Source organism: Spermophilus citellus (genome assembly GCF_964194105.1).
Source record: "Spermophilus citellus genome assembly, chromosome: 17".
Lineage (NCBI taxonomy): Eukaryota > Metazoa > Chordata > Mammalia > Rodentia > Sciuridae > Spermophilus > Spermophilus citellus.
Window position 1 is genome coordinate 59610184 of NC_138199.1, and position 15398 is coordinate 59625581.

The following is a 15398-nucleotide window of genomic DNA, read 5'->3' on the forward strand; positions in this document are numbered from 1 at the left end:
ATCCCTGAGCTACATCCCAGCCCTTTTTATTTTTTATTTGGAGGCAGGGACTAAAAAAAAAAAAAGTTATCAAGGGTTTCACTAAGTTGCTGAGACTAGCCTTGAACTTGCCATCCTCCTGCCTCAGCCTCATGAGTTGCTGGGATCACAGGCTTGCACTGCTATGCCTGGCCCCCATGCTGTGTTTTAACAGGTTAACCCAGGACTTGACACTGTGTACCTCCCCTGCAGAGATGTCCTCTCCCGCCAGTCCAGGAGAGCACATCACCTGGGAAGGCGCCCTTTGGCCAGGAGCTTTTCCCAGTGCCCCTCTGCTCCCTGGTGCACCACAGCCCCACATTCCACCTCATCCCTGTCCTCCCTGATTCCCACCCAGGGCCCATGTCCTCCAGAAGAGCTTCTAGGTTTGTACAAGCCACAAGAATCCACCTTTGTGGTTGTTTTAACGCAGACAAACTCTCCCCGGAGATTGATTTGAGCCAAAGCCAGATTGGCAAGCTGAGAAATTTGTGTAGACGCGATTCCCTGGAGGGCTTGCCAGAGGACCCCTGCTGGAGAACCGGAGGCTGGAAGCTGAGACCCGTCTGAGCCGTCCTGAAGGCCAGGTGGGATCTGCAGCTCCTGCCCAGATTAGAGGGACATCTGAATTTTTAGATTTAGTTACAGAAAAGACATGCAATGCTGAGCTTCCTTTTCAATTATCGAAGGCCACGTGCACTGGGATGATCGTTTCCAGGCCATAAAATTCCCCATCGAGTTACCATTCAGTGGTTTTAGTATTGTTGCCTGATTGGGGTAGTAACTCCTGTGACACCTGGAAGACCCAGAATCCTCTCAGACATGAGGGTGGGGACGAAGCCTGGGTCACAGTCTGCATTCCTTGTCTCCCTCTTGATGAGTGTCAGGCTTCCAGCGTGTGCACACAGGGGCGCACGCGCACTCCCACCCCAAGTGAAGTGTCTGTCATTTTTCCAGGTAGAATTCCATTTCCTACTTCCTCTGACTCTCTTGCCAGCTTTTTCTACGGGGTGCTTATTGCTTTTCACCAGGTTGTATGTATAGTACGTGTTTAAAACTGAGATGAAAACAGAGACGCTGACCAGCGAAAGTCGCGGTGGCTCACACCTTCCCGAGGCCGGGAGGAGGGTCAGCCGGGTCTCCTTTAGGGACCTGAGTCTGCGCACTGACATCGATGCGTTATTTTCTCGTTTATAAAGAGTCCCTTCTGCACGTTTTTACCACCACTGTTTTCTCTGGCCGACGCAGGGGCCCCTCCAGGCCGGTGCGTGTCTCTCCCGGGTCCCTCTCACAAGCGGTTGGCTTCACACAGGGTGCACCAGGACAGGGTTTTGGCCCCGTCCCTAGGGCGTCACGGGACCAGGGGAAGATCTCACAGGGTCTGCCATCTGCCCTGCCTGGCCGGAGGCTGCGCTGGGAGGGCCAAGGGGGCACCACGTGTCCCGGGTATTTTCAACAAGAGCCCTTAGAGAGAGCTGTGGAGCCCCGTCCGTGTTTTGTGTCCGGTGCTTCTTCCCGGGGCTCCCAATCCTAGAACCGCCGTCAGGCCCCCTCCCAGTGCAGCGGGGGCCGAGCATTAGTAGAAGGCAAAGCCAGGCAAAGCCAGCCACGGGACCGGGTTCCACTGGGGAGTCCTGACCCCGGGGACTGTTTCAGTCCTAAAATCCGAAAAGAGCACAGAAAGGCTCCACTGAGTGACAGACGATAAGGTCCTAATGACAGTAACCACAGCGGCACTACACAGCTTGACACCCAAGAACTCGTCTAGTCCCCACCTTTACAGATAGGACCCGCAGGGCTGAGAGACTTGCCCAGGGTTGCACAGCCCATAATGCAGTGGGCCCCGGGGACCCTGCCAGAGCGTTCCCTGGGGACCCCAGCTCGGCCTTGATACCCTGCACAGCAGGGGCCGGGTCCCTGTCAGGGGGAGGATTCAGGGACGCCTGCTTGACCCCGTGTGCCGTTCTTTGGCACATGCAGCAGACACCATTTATTTTCCATCCTCCCAAGGCCACACTGAGCTCAGGTCACTCATTACTGAGAGACAACTGCTGATTAGCGATGTCCCCTACATCTTTCAGGGTATGTCCTCAGGCTCAAAAAATAGAAATGAAGCCATCTTAAAAACTACCACCTTTCCTTCCTGATTCTGCTCTCCCCACCCCCTCCGTCCTCCTTATTGTCCCCATCTAATGAAATGTCATGGCTAGAGGATCCCTTTCGGGGCTGTCCCCTGTGACCTTTCCTACCTTCCCCTGCTTTGGGCCATGTTCCCAGCAAACTGAGATTCTGGCATGGAAAGTTCCAGGCCCTCTGTCCCCCCACCCTCCCAATAGCCTGCCAGTCCTCCCTGTGCTCCATGCCACTCTCAGCACTGCCCAGGAGGGAATGGGGGGGACCACTGTCTCTGTGACGTTCACCCCCCCCCAAGCCTTCCCAGAAGTCCCCTGGCTTCCCATCCTCTCCAGGTGGTCTTCCTGTGGCCCCTTGCTGTCCCATCCCCTCCACTGGGGCAGAAGCTACAGAAGCACTCCTGTGGGCCCAGGAGTCCTGCTTTGGGTTCATCTTTTTGTCTCTCCCAAGTCTTCTCCTGGCTCACCTCACAGGGTCCTGGTGGTGGTGGCTCCAATGGTGGCCCATTTGTCTAGATGGTTACTGAAATGCTCACAGTTTTTCAGTGACCCCACAGCCACCCTGTGAGACAGGTGTGGCTTCATCCCCAAGTAACAGATGAAGACTCTGTTGTTCAGAGAGGGCAACTGACGGGTCCAGTGTCACCCAGCTAATGAGTGGCCCTGACAAACCCAGGGCTTTGGACTGCACTCCAGGTGTCCCATCCACCGGAGTCCACAGAGAGGTCTGAGCAGGGAACAAGGTCCTGAGGGAAGATTCAGAGATGGTGCCTGCCCCTCAGGAGCCAAGGGCTGGGAGTCCAGGCTGGTCCAGCTCCTGTTGCCTCCAGGAGGAGACAAGTTGGGGTCGGGCAGCTGCTCGGTGCACTCCAGGAGATGATCAAAGATGGTGGTCCAGATGGTGAGGGGAGAGTCCCTGCTCTGGGGGACAGGCAAGGGACTCTCCAGGTCACCACTGGACCCAGAAGGAGGGTTTAGGGTGCCTCCCCTGTCCTGTACTGTGAGAATGAAGCCATGCCATCTCCACAAAGTGCCTCAGGAAGGGACAACTCAGAGCCATTACCAGGCCCAGTCATGGCCAGTGGAGGAGCCCATGCTCCCGGGTACCCACACGCTCCTGGGCAACTGGCCTGATGGTGCCTCTGAGAGGCCTGTGGCACCGCCAAGGCCAGAGCCTGCCTGTGAGGACACCCATTCATCATCAGAATGACCGCGTCTGTGTGTCCCAGCCCAGCTCCTGGGACCCACAGGCAGTGCCAGCTCTCCCTCCCAGCTCACTCCTGCGTCCAGGCTGAACTTGAGCAAATCACCACACGCCAGACCCTCCCCCAGCTCTGCCACCTTCTCTGGTTCCACTTGAGGTCCCACAGCTGCTCTGAGCCTCAGTTGCTTTACCTACAAAATGGAGTGAAGATGAGTTACACATCCCTCAGAAGTACGGCAGCACCTGGGCTTCATGAGTCACTGTGCCTCACTGTCTCCAAAGACTGACCTCCCAGTGTCTAAGTGAAGGCTAGTGCTTAGACCCACAGCCACGTCCACCCTCCCTCAACCTGGGCAGCTGAGCTTCAGTGCATAAAATGGGGATAACAACATTCACTTCTTCACATAGGAGGTTGTGAGGATTCAATAAGATAAAAATATGCAGCTGGGCACAGTGATGCATGCCCAGCAGCTTGGGAGGCAGAGGCAGGAGGATCATGAGTTCAAAGCCAGCCTCAGCAACTTAGCAAGGTTCTGAGCAACTCAGTGAGATCCTGTCTCTAAATAAAATACCAAAAAAATAAAAGGATTGGGAGTGGCTCAGTGTTTAGTGACCCCAGATTCAATCCCTCGTTCCAAAAAAAAAAAAAAAAAAAAAAGAAAGAAAGAAAGAAAGAAATATGAAACAGTGCCCGACTATAGAAATATCTACTCATGGTGGGCACAGTGGTGCACACCTGTAGTCCCAATGACTTGGGAGGCTGAGGCAGGAAGATCACAAGTTTCAGTTCAGGCTCAGCGACTTAGAAGGCACTTTCTCAAAATAAAAAATAGAGCTGGGCACAGTGACACATGTCTGTTATCCCAGCAGCCCAGGAGGCTGAGGCAGGAAGATTGCAATTTCAAAACCAGCCTCAGCAACAGTGAGGTGCCAAACAACTCAGTGAAACCCTGTCTCTAAATAAAATACAATATAGGGCTGGGGAGGTGGCTCAGTGGTCAAGTGCTCCTGAATTCAATCCCTGGTACCAAATAATAATAATAATAATAATAATAATAATAAAGAACTGCAGATGTTGCTCAGTGGTAAAACACTCCTGAGTTCTATACCCAGTACCAAACACCCACGCACGCGTGCACACACACACACACACACACACACACAAAGTTTTGGAAAAAAAATATATTTACTCTTGGTGTTAAGAGATGGGTATGCATGGCTTAAAAGGGAGAGACTTTAAAAGCCACCCTCCCCAGCAGATTTAAGGGCACTGTCCTGTTGGTCTGTGGACATTTGCAGCTGTCAGAGCTCACGTGACGGGGAAGCTAGAACCTATGTCTGTTGGAATCAGCCAGAAATGAAGAGAAAGCTTATTAACAGCAGCAAATTGTTAAGTGAACAAAGCAGGCTAATGAATAACTGGGACAGCTCCGTGTGCAAGGAGAGGTGCCTGCAAGGATGTGTCCTGGAGCATGGCCGGGGGTCAGTGCTGTCCCTTTCACATGGTGGAGTTGACTTTTTCATAATGACTCTGACTTTTGGAACATGGCGCCTTCCCTATCCTGCTCTTCTCTCAAAGTCTAACAGTGATTTGCTCAAGGAAACTTTTTTTTTTTTTTTGCTGTTGTTTTTTTGGTTTTTTGTTTGTTTGTTTTTGGTTTGGTTTGGTTTTTTTTTTGGCTTTGGCATCAGGGGAAGCTCCTTCTTGCCTGTTTGGGGCTCCAGGTTCAGGGGACTTCTTTGAGGCAGACTAACGTGATGAACAGGGATGTTGGTGGCCACTGAGCTGGACAGAGGCTCAGCAGCCACCTCCAGCACCAGCGGGTATCACACAACAGCCACCGTCCTCATCCAAAGGGGATGGAGGAAAAGCTCCGGGTGTTCTGGAATCAAAGGCCATCCACTGGTGACAGGTTTTGCAAACACCGCTCGTCTCTCCTGTAGTAACAAAGGAGAGAAACTTTTAGTTTAAAAAACGAACAAAAACAGAAAAAGTGAACTTAAAACCAGGGTGGCCTCTCGGATGCAATCTGCAGACTTTCCAGGTGGGGGACGTCAGCAGCTGATACCAGCCGTGACAGTCGGGGTGCACGGCCTCCAGAAAGAGCCCTCATTCACACCTCCAGGCCCTCGGGTGGCCCCCTGGGGCCAGTTTCCCCTCACCAGTGTCTCCCCTCTGTGTGCTCCTTCTCTTCTCTCCATTGGATCATCGGGCAGTTTTGTTTGAAATCTGGATCTCTATTATTGTTTGGTTCTAGAACATTCTGTGATAAGCTGCGCTGTGATGCGACCACCAGCTCCTCCGAGGTGGGCGATGCCGTCTTCCCTACAGCCTCATGAGCACCTGCCTCTGCTTGCCTGGGGCTGAGTGTCTCCCGTGAGGGGCCATTGAGCAGGGGGACATGATGGAGACGGGCTCTCTCTCGGACACTCGCAGTCAGGATGTTACTGACCAACTGTCACCCACTATCACTTCGACAGAGGAGCATCGTGGCATCAGAATTGCCAGGCCCCAGGCCCGAGAGGGGGACATTTAAGTCTTGGAGGCTCTTTCTTAGGTTGCAGTTGGCTCCCTGAGTGCTAAGTGCTGCTTTAAAGCCGGCCTCAACAAGGGCGAGGTGCTAAGCAACTCAGTGAGACCCTGTCTCTAAATAAAATCTTTTTAAAAGGGCCGGGGATGTGGCTCAGTGGTTAAGGGCCCCTGAGTTCAATCCCTGGAACAACAACAACAAAAAAAGACCTGCTTCTCCGTAGGGAACTAGGGTGCCCGCCCACCCCTCACCAGGCTTTATATCTTAAAGTGAAAGGGCTGGCCCTCATCATGAGTGGAAATACCAGGAGAAAGTTCCCAAAGAGCTTGAGTCTGGTTGAGCTAATGTCCTTAGCAATAATTTCTTCTCCTGAGATCCTCTCTGAAGCCCCCTGAGCTGTCATCAGGCACTGCCTGAAATCATCACCCTTATCATCACTTGGCTTAATAGGTCAGCTTCCCCTACCAGCCTGCCTGGCTCCATGATGTACTGTGTGACCTCCAGCAACTTGCCCAACCTTTCTGTGGCAGTTTCCAAATCTGTCAAAGCAGGCCAAATAATCAGTCAGACACTGTGGAATTAAATGAGCCAATACCGGGAAATGCTTGAAACGTGGTCCCCATCATTATGCCCTGGTTCCCACCCCAGGTTCCCACCAGCAAATTCATGGGAGAGCAGAAAAAGGGACCCAGGAAAGGAAAGATGGGATGCAGAGTGCAAAGTTCATTTTAAGTTATTTTGGATTCTAGGCTTCTCTTTTCTTGGGTTTCGGTTATCTGCAGACATCTATTTGGAGTTTTGCTTTTTATTTTTAAAGATAGCTTGATGGCCATGAAAGCAGCGCCACCGCCCGTCAGGTGCCGCGGCCCCGGGCGCGGGTTCGCTGAGTCACGGCGCCCGGGTCTCCTCGCGGCCGCCGGGCGGCGGGCGCCCCCTAGTGTGGCCCGGACACGCGCCACCGGACGGCTCCCGGACCGGCTCTCGGAAAACATGATGCTCAGGAAAAGAAGCTGGTCACCCAAGGCCACCTACTGTCCTGTTCTGTTTCTATGAAATGAGCCCAATTCACTTTAAAATGGTCAGCAGGATTAATTTTGCCTCAATCACAAAAAAGTTTAAAAAGAGAGGGAGACGCTGAGGCTCAGCTGGGTCAGCACTTGGCCCCTGGCCCTCCCGCATCCCCAGTCCTGCTCTCCCGACCCATGGCACTGTCGTCTTGTTCCTGCCTCTGGCGACCCTGAAGACAGGCTTGTCTTCCTCTGCCCACCTCCCCAGTGGGGCCAGGCCGAGAGGGGCTGGGAGGGTTTCATCCTGCAGGCCCGAGCCCAGCAGCCCACTCCCACCCAAGGCCTTGGGTTAGCTCCAGGATGACAGGGACAGCATCTGGGATCCTGGCTTCCCCTTGTCAGGAGGTGCACCTTTTCCAAGGACCCATTCTACTTTCAGGTGTCACTCGACTTTCGTGCCTCCCCTAACATTTCTTCCTGACCCCCCTCCCCTACCTGGAAGCCTGGGCAACAGGAAGCAGGAAGTCGGGGAGTGACAGGAAGTCGGGGAGTGACAGAGTCCGGAGGACCAGGGAGACTGAGGAGGGCGGGCGAGGAGGCTGGCTCTGGGGCCTGTTCTCCCTTCTGGGTCCTGGGGACGTGTGGGGTGGTGACGCCTGGTGCAGGCTCAGGCGTGCTGGCTGAGGTGTTCCCAGAGCACTGTCCTGGCAGGAGTCTCGGCCCAGCAGGCCTGGCCGTGCCATCTGGGGCTGGTTCCGTCCTGTGGCCAGTCATTCCACAGGACTCATCCGGCCCTGGCTCTGCAGAGGGCAGCGGGGAGGGGGCCAGTGTGCAGACCCTGGGCTCCATGCCAGGGTCACCTGCCTGGCGCCTGGACCCGGACCAGAGACCTGCCATCCTGCCACTGGCCCCGAGCTCCTGAGCTGGGGACACAGGCTCAGTGGACACACTTAGAATAAAACGCTGGTACAGGGAGGGAGCTCGGGGGTTGCGGGGTGACATTCAGGGGATGAAAACCTAAAGGCTAGAAAGGCGACTTCATCACAAGCTGCTGAGTGTGGGTCCTGGCCCTGCTCCTCCCTCACCCCAGACCCTTGCCCCAGGGTCCACACAGGAAGACAGGGAACTTTCTGTGGTCCAGGATGAAAGAGTGTGTGGTGAGGGGCAGCTGAGTGTCCCTGCCATTCAGGACACAGGCCCTGCCTCCCACAGGATGCCAGCTCAGGCAGGTGACTCCCCAGGTTCCTGGGAACCTGGTGTCTACAACGATGGTGGTGATGACGAAGATACCCACCTCAAGGACAGTTGTGAGGGCTCCTGGGGGCTCTGTCAGTGGCCCACGCAGTCCCCACGGGAGCATGCACTCTTTTGGCAGGTTCTGTGCCCGCACTTCCCATTGCGAGCCTGAGGCTCCCACAGCATCAGCCCAGGCAGGTCCCCCCAGACTTACATGTTTAGGGGCCATCCGAGTCTGTCATAAGACTGGGAAGAAGTGACTTCCTGTTGCTCTCCAGGGACCTCCTCTTTCTGGGTTCTGTTTTCTGCCTGTGGCAAGCAGACCCTCAGGAATGCTCCAGAACATGGACTTGCCTCCCCAGTCCCACCCCCCGCAGTGCTGCTGGGAATTGAACCCAGGGCCTTGTGCATACTGGGCCAGGGCTGTACCACTGGGCTACATCCCCAGGCCCTTTTGAAAATTTTCTTTTGAGACAAGAGCTCCCTAAGTTGTCCAGGCTGGCCTCAAACTTGAGATCCTCCTGCCTCAGCCTCCCGAGTAGCTGGGGTTGCAGTTGTGTGCCACCGTGCCCGGCCCTGGCTCGTCTTTCTTATCATGGCGTGTAGGTTCCAAAACATTAGCACAAGGACTGATGACCTAGACCAGCATCGCAAGTGTTGAAGAAGGTGCAGGAACCTTGGGACACTGGCCGCCTGGGACTGGGGCGGGCTGAGCCTTTCTGTTTACAGATTTCCTCCCTTGCATTCCAATTTTTTTCTGCAAAGAAAAATATTGACCCTTGAGATGCAGTTTATTTATTTGGCATGGTGAATAGTCGCCTGTTTTGAAGGATGATTTAATTTCGGCGTTGGCCCCTGTAATTTACACAGCTTCCCGTGGGTGTGTCTGACTCTGCAGCGGACAGGGGCAGAGTGGTCATTAGAAAGCCGGGCGGTGGGACCCATGGCCCTGTTGTCTGCTCATGGGGCTGAACGAGGCAGCCCAGCAGCTGTGCACACCCTGGCGAGCGTCCCCAGGCCTCAAAACAACAGCACTGCCCACGTCCAGCCGTGACCCCTGGTATCCTACTCCTGAGTCAGAGCCTGTGGAAACCTCTAGAAGCAGCTGAAGAAAACCCAGTATGGAAACTAAAAATCCACACTGAAAATATAGGGGGTAACCACAACAGGGTGACTTTTGCTAAGACTTATTTATTTATAGTTTTTGATTTGTTTTTGTTTCTATTCAAGAAATGCGGGAGAAGCCTTCAGAGGTTTGTAAACTATGGCCCACAGGCCAAATCTGGCCTTGAGCTAAGAATGCTTCTGTGTTCTCAAATGGTTGAAAAAAAATGTAAAAGAAGATGAGCATGGTGACGCAACCTGTAATCCCAGTGACTCAGGAGGCTGAGGCAGGAGAATTGAAAGTTTGAGGCCAGCCTCTACAATTTGGGACCCTGTCTCAAAATAAAATAAGGACTGGGGTATATAGCTCAGTGGTAAAGTGCCCCTGGGTTCAATCCTCAGTACCAAGAAGAAGAATGCTATTTCATGACCATGGCAATTATATGAAATTGAAATTCCAAAGTCCATAAATAAAGTTTTCTCACAACACAGTCATGCCAATTCATTTATCATCACAACTGTTTTCCCAGTGCCAGGCAGAGACAGCGCAGAGCCTGCAGGGTTTACTGTCCAGCCCTTGATGTTGGAAGATTGTCTGACCCTTGACTTGAAGCTACAGTGGAATACCTCTCCATTGAAAAACCTATTAAAATAAAGCTTCATGAAAAACTTAAAATTAGTCAGGGATGGCAGTACACATTTGTCATCCCAGGGACTCAGAGGCCAAGACAGGAGTATCACAAGTTTGAGGACAGCCTCAGCAACTTAGCAAGAACCTGTCTCAAAATAAAAAGTCAAGTCAGGCACCGTGGCGCACACCTGCACTTCTAGCAGCTTGGGAGGCTGAGGCAGGAGGGTGGCGAGTTCAAAGCCAGCCTCAGCAACTTAGTGAGACCCTGTCTCAAGAGAAGAAATAAAAAGGGTTGGGGATGTAGCCCAGTGGTTAAGCACCCCTGGGTTCAATCTCTGGTACCAAAAAATAAATAATAAATAAAAAGTCAAAAGGGCTGGGGTGCAGCTCAGTGGTAGAGCACCCCTCGGTTCAATCCACAGGACAGGGGGAAAAACAAATAAAATCATAACGGAAGTCAGGGGGATAGTAAAATGAATTTTCTGGAGCTTATTAATAGTGAAATGAAATCACCAGTTCAGCCAGCACGCGGCTGGGGGTTCCTTCCACCTGAACGCAGGACCCGCCCTCGTCGTCCAGCACCCTCCCTCCTAGTGCCATCCCCTTTGCCCGGGCCACCCCTGCCCCTCACCGGGCTCTTTCCTCTGGCGTTTGCTGTGTCCTAGTCTCTCTGCTGACCTCAACCCGGTTTTGAAGTCTGGTCTGTTTTCTAAAATGCGCTTCTTGGAGCCACCCCTTCCTGCCGTCTCCTCGCCTGCCCTTTGGGGTCCCACTCTGTGTGCCCGGACCATCGCCGTCACCTCCCTGCTCACAGTTGCCCCGTTGACCTCAGGCACCTCTTCTGGTGCTGCCCCTCCCTGTGAGCAGGGTCCAGACTGGCCCCTTCCAGCTCCAGGCTCTGCTCGTCTTAGTGAGGAGGAGCAGCCACGGTGCCCGATCTGCCTGCTTCTCATTGACCGGGTGGAAGTGCAGAGGGACCCAGGAGAGCGCGGTGGGCCGCAGCCTCTGATCTGGGTGTAAGTCAGGTGACAGGAGCCACCTGTGACCATACGACCTACCTCAGAAGGGAAGCCCATTCCGTCTGCACAGACAGACACTCTGTCCATCTGCGCCCACGTTAACGTTAGGAGCCATCTAGACCCAGTGGCAGGAACTGAGGGCCACTTAGAACTGGCGCTCAGTGGCCTGGCCCCTGTTGAGCTGCCCTGACATGTGTAGCATTCTGTCCCTTCTCACGCTGTAAGAGGAGCCAGCTGCCAGATAGGGCACGCGTGTGTGCAGGCATGTGCACAGGGGCCGGGCTGGCAGTGTGAGGTAGCCAAAAGGGAGGGTGCACCTCACTGAGCCTGTGTTCTCCGGGAGTCCCTGGAAGGTGGGCTTGCCCACGTGGACTTTGCACCCAGGGGTCACCATCTGATAAAGATGGCCTGGGAAAAGGACTCTCCCCACTGTCCCTGGAGACCTCCAGTGCGGCACACAGCTGTGTCATCCAGGCATGGAGCTGGGAACCCAGGGCTGCAGCCATTCACAAAGGCAATGCCAAGTATTAGCAGCAAGAAGGGCGCAGAGGGTGGAGGTGGGGTGCTGCAGTCACAGAGCCCTCGCCTAGGTGCTGTCCCCAGCTCCATGGATTAAATAAACAACAGCAGGGATACCTGTAGTCCCAGCCACTTGGGAAGCTGAGGCAGGAGGATCAGTTGAGCCCAGGAGTTCAGGGCCAGTCTGGAGAACATAGTGAGACCCTGCCTCTAATTAAAATGAAACAAGCCGGGGGCTGTGGCACACACCTGTAATCCCAGCAGCTCCGGAGGCTGAGGCAGGAGGGTCAGGAGTTCACAGCCAGCCTCAGCAATAGCGAGGCACTAAGCAACTCAGTGAGACCCTGTCTCTAAATAAAATACAAAGTAGGGCTGGGATGTGGCTCAGGGTTCAAGTGCCCCTGAGTTCAATCCCAGGTACCCCTCTCCCCCCAAAAAAATCCAAGAGTTGATTTGGGGGGCTTGGGATGTGGCTCAGTGGTCAGGTGTCCCTGAGTTCAATCCCCAGTACCCCCACCCAAAAAAATCTAGCATTTTCCTTCTGAAGAAGTGGAGAGAGTGCTGAGAGTAAGGGCTCAGGTCTGCAGAGCCTGCCTCGCACGGTGACTTTGAGTGTGAGCTGGTGTAACGCTGGTTACAAACACATAGAAATGTCCCAACACTTGGGCAAGAATGCGGAGCACAGGTTGAGACGGGGCACCTGCTCCTTGGAGAGGGGAATGGGGTGGCCAAAATCTGCCTGCCGTGACCTGGGGGCGGGCACTCTCTCCCTGTCCCCACCGCAGCCCAGCACTCCTGGGAACTGAGTCCTTCAGCTCAGTGTCCTGCCGCCACCTCTCACCCTGCATCTCCTCCCCCCAGGTGAGCCTCGCACCAAGATGGCTGAGCCGCGACAGGAGTTTGACACCGCGGAAGACCACGCTGAGGGCTACGCCCTGCTCCAGGACCAAGAGGGGGAGCACGGCCTGAAAGGTTAGTAGACAGCTGTGTGCAGCAGGCCAGGTGCCTGGGGAGCACAGCTAGCCTCTTGCTTTGGCAAGGGCAGGCAGGGGGCCTTTGCATTCTGGTCATTGGGCTTTTCAACACCTCATTGTATAAGATGTCAGGGGTGTGGAGCCTTAGTAACTTGAAGGAGCCAGGATCACTCAAAATGTGAGGCTATTTCAAAATTTACCTTTCCAAAGGAGAGTTTGCCACATGAGTGGATGGAGTGTGACAAGCTTGCAGGGCTCAGGAATACAGGGGTCCTTGACGTCTCAGCCACACCCGTTATCCTATAGGCCTGTGCTCCTGAGCACGTGAAATGCCCAGCGTTGACCTGTACTTCTACCCTCCCTCAGTGAGGCCCCGCCTACGTGAGCTTCCAAAATGTCTGTAACACAGTCTTCTGGCCACACTGATCTGACTCCATCCTCAAATCCCTAAATGCACAGCCAGATACGGTGGTGATTCAGCCAGACACAGTGGTGCACACCTATAATCCCAGCGACTTGGGAGGCCCAGGCAGGAGGATCATCATAAGTTCATAGCCAGCCTCAGCAACTCATCAAGAAAAAAATAAAAAGGGCTGAGGATATGGCTCAGCGGTAAAGTGCCTCTGGGTTCAATTCTGGGTATCGCTAAATGCACGTGATTCATTTTGCTGTGTGACTACGTGTCAGGGAGATTGGGACGCTCCTGGGGCTGCCCCTCTCTGGAGCATGGAGCTGGCCCAGGGTGCTGAGCACAGCCCCACTGCAGTCCTGTGGGTGGATGTCTCGGTCCCACCCACCACCAGACCCATTTCTAAGGAGACAGAACGAGACCGTCTACATTTCTCTTTTTAATGCTACAAATTGCAACTGGGGTGCGGGTGGAAGTCACAGAACTCCAAGGTTGGAAGTGACCTCTGCCAGCTACATCTATCCAAGGAGAGTCCTTCAGGAGGGGGCATCACAGGTTCCCCCAGATGTGGGGAGCAGGGGGACCAGCTCTCCTGCATGTGAAGCAGGCATCCGCCCTGGAGAATTTTGGGACCTGCTCAGGGACCCGATTCCAAGGCTGGTTTCTCTCTCTCCGTGTCAGCAGGGAGGCCTTAGTCTAAGATGCGCATTGGGAATTGGAAAGGTGAGTTGAGGGCAGGGAGGAGGATGTGGGCACCCTACTGGAGCGCAGAGGGAGGGTGTGGGGGATGCAGGCTCCAGCCAAACCTCTGTACCCAGCATCTCCACCAAATGGAGACGAGAAATGTTGAATAACTAGATTATTAAACTCTCATGCGTGGAATCCAAGTTAGAATCACAGCATACTGAATTCAGAGTGAGCTCTTCAAATACTGAGTTGTGCCAATGAAAAATGGCACTGTCTATAGAGGTAGGGCAACCTGGCTTAAATATTTGGTTAAAAATATATGTTGTCTCCGGGCACGGGCAGCACACACCTGTAATCCGAGCAACTCAGGAGGCCAAGGCAGGAGGATTGCAAGTTCGAGACCTGCCTCAACAATTTAGTGAGACCCTGTCTCAAAATAAAATTCAAAACGGGCTGTTTTTTGCTCAGATTGAACCCCTGGGTTCAATCCCCAGTACCGTATATTATATTGCAACAAATGTACCATAATAATGTAAGATGTTAATGATAGGGCGGCTGAGTGTGGAGAGACTTATATATATTTTCTGTATATCTAAAAATATACTAACATTATAAATTCATTTAAAATCAAGTCCCATGAGGGGTGGTTTTTACCAGTCTTATTTTTTGCACTAGATTCAACCTGCAAACAAAGAATAATTGACCAAGTTACTTCGTGTTTCTGGGTTGCCTTAAGTATGTTTGTTCAAACTGCTATTCAATTCTTTAACATAAGACGTGATCAGAAGTTCTGTGCGCGCTCTCTCTCTCTCTCTCTCTGTCTCTCTCTCTCTCTCTCTCTCTCTCTCTCACACACACACACACACACACACACACACACACACACATGCTGCAAAATTTAAGTTGCTAACCTTTTTGAAATGCTGTGAAAGGAGAGGACTCGCAGATCGCTAGCTGACCCCAAGACGTCCTCTCAGGAGAGCCAGCCAGACCTAAGAGACTTCCACAGTCTCACCAAATTAATTCTCGCTACTCAGCGTTCAAAGGAGCTGTTTTTATGTGGGGAGCTGGAGTTGGCAGAAGGTGTCACTGTACTGACAACACTTTAGATAAGTGACAAAAGTCTATTTTGAATAGTGACAAGAAACTGCATGTTAAATACCAGAACAAAGAGGGTCTGAGTGGGTGCTAAAAGCTGCAGTGGGGCGGGGACAGCCACAGAGAGCTATATGCCAGGTACGCTGGGGACACCAGGGATGCCGGGGACGCCAGGGACATGGGTAGCTGAAGAAACAGTGGCCTCCGGAGTTGAAGGCCTCGCCGGATCGGCTGGTTAGACCTTCCTGACATTGAGGAGGGGTTTCCCCTCCCTCCTTCCCTCTCTCTAAGGAACTTAGCAAGGATAATGCAGTTGGAAGAGTGGGCAGGGGACAGGTGCCCTGCTGTGGCTAATGTCAAGACCACACGCAGTCTGCAGGCTGTGGCCTCGTCATTCAGCCAAGACCTGCTCGAGACAGTCTGCAGGTTTTTACAAGCTCCAGGACCAAGGAGCCAGGCATGTGTGAGAAGCTTGTTTTGAACAGGCCAATGGGTGTGGCCAGGGCCTGGTGTCCAGGGATGGCCTTGGGACCAAGCGGGTGGGTGTCTGATCACACGGTGCCCTTGAACTCCATCCGCCTTTCTGTCATCTTCACATTCTGCCCCATCCTGAAACTGAGGTTGCCCCTGCCCCTGGTGAAGTGGCCTGGTCCACCAGAGCCTCCCCATTTCCACTGAGTGCCCCATCCCCACCCTGTACCTCTCCCGGTTCCTCCACTGCTGTTGGAGACTCTGCCACCACCTGGTCCGCTGTGACCCCAGCCAGTGCCTACACCATCTTCAGCTCCCCAGAGACGCTGCCCACCTCTCTGCTGGCCCTGGCGCCCTC

At 53.6% G+C, this 15398-nt stretch overlaps 1 protein-coding gene across 27 annotated transcripts in view; it reads left to right on the plus strand.

The window, feature by feature from the left end:
* The window catches only part of MAPT (microtubule associated protein tau), a 96935-nt gene that overhangs the window by 36523 nt on the left and 45014 nt on the right, over positions 1-15398 (plus strand). For all 27 annotated transcript variants that reach the window (XM_081271439.1, XM_081271433.1, XM_081271432.1 and 24 more), the window contains exon 2: positions 12263-12373. In XM_081271439.1, coding sequence (XP_081127565.1) covers positions 12280-12373 — 94 coding nt within the window. In that variant the 5' untranslated portion in view covers positions 12263-12279. The remainder of the gene's footprint in view (positions 1-12262; positions 12374-15398) is intronic.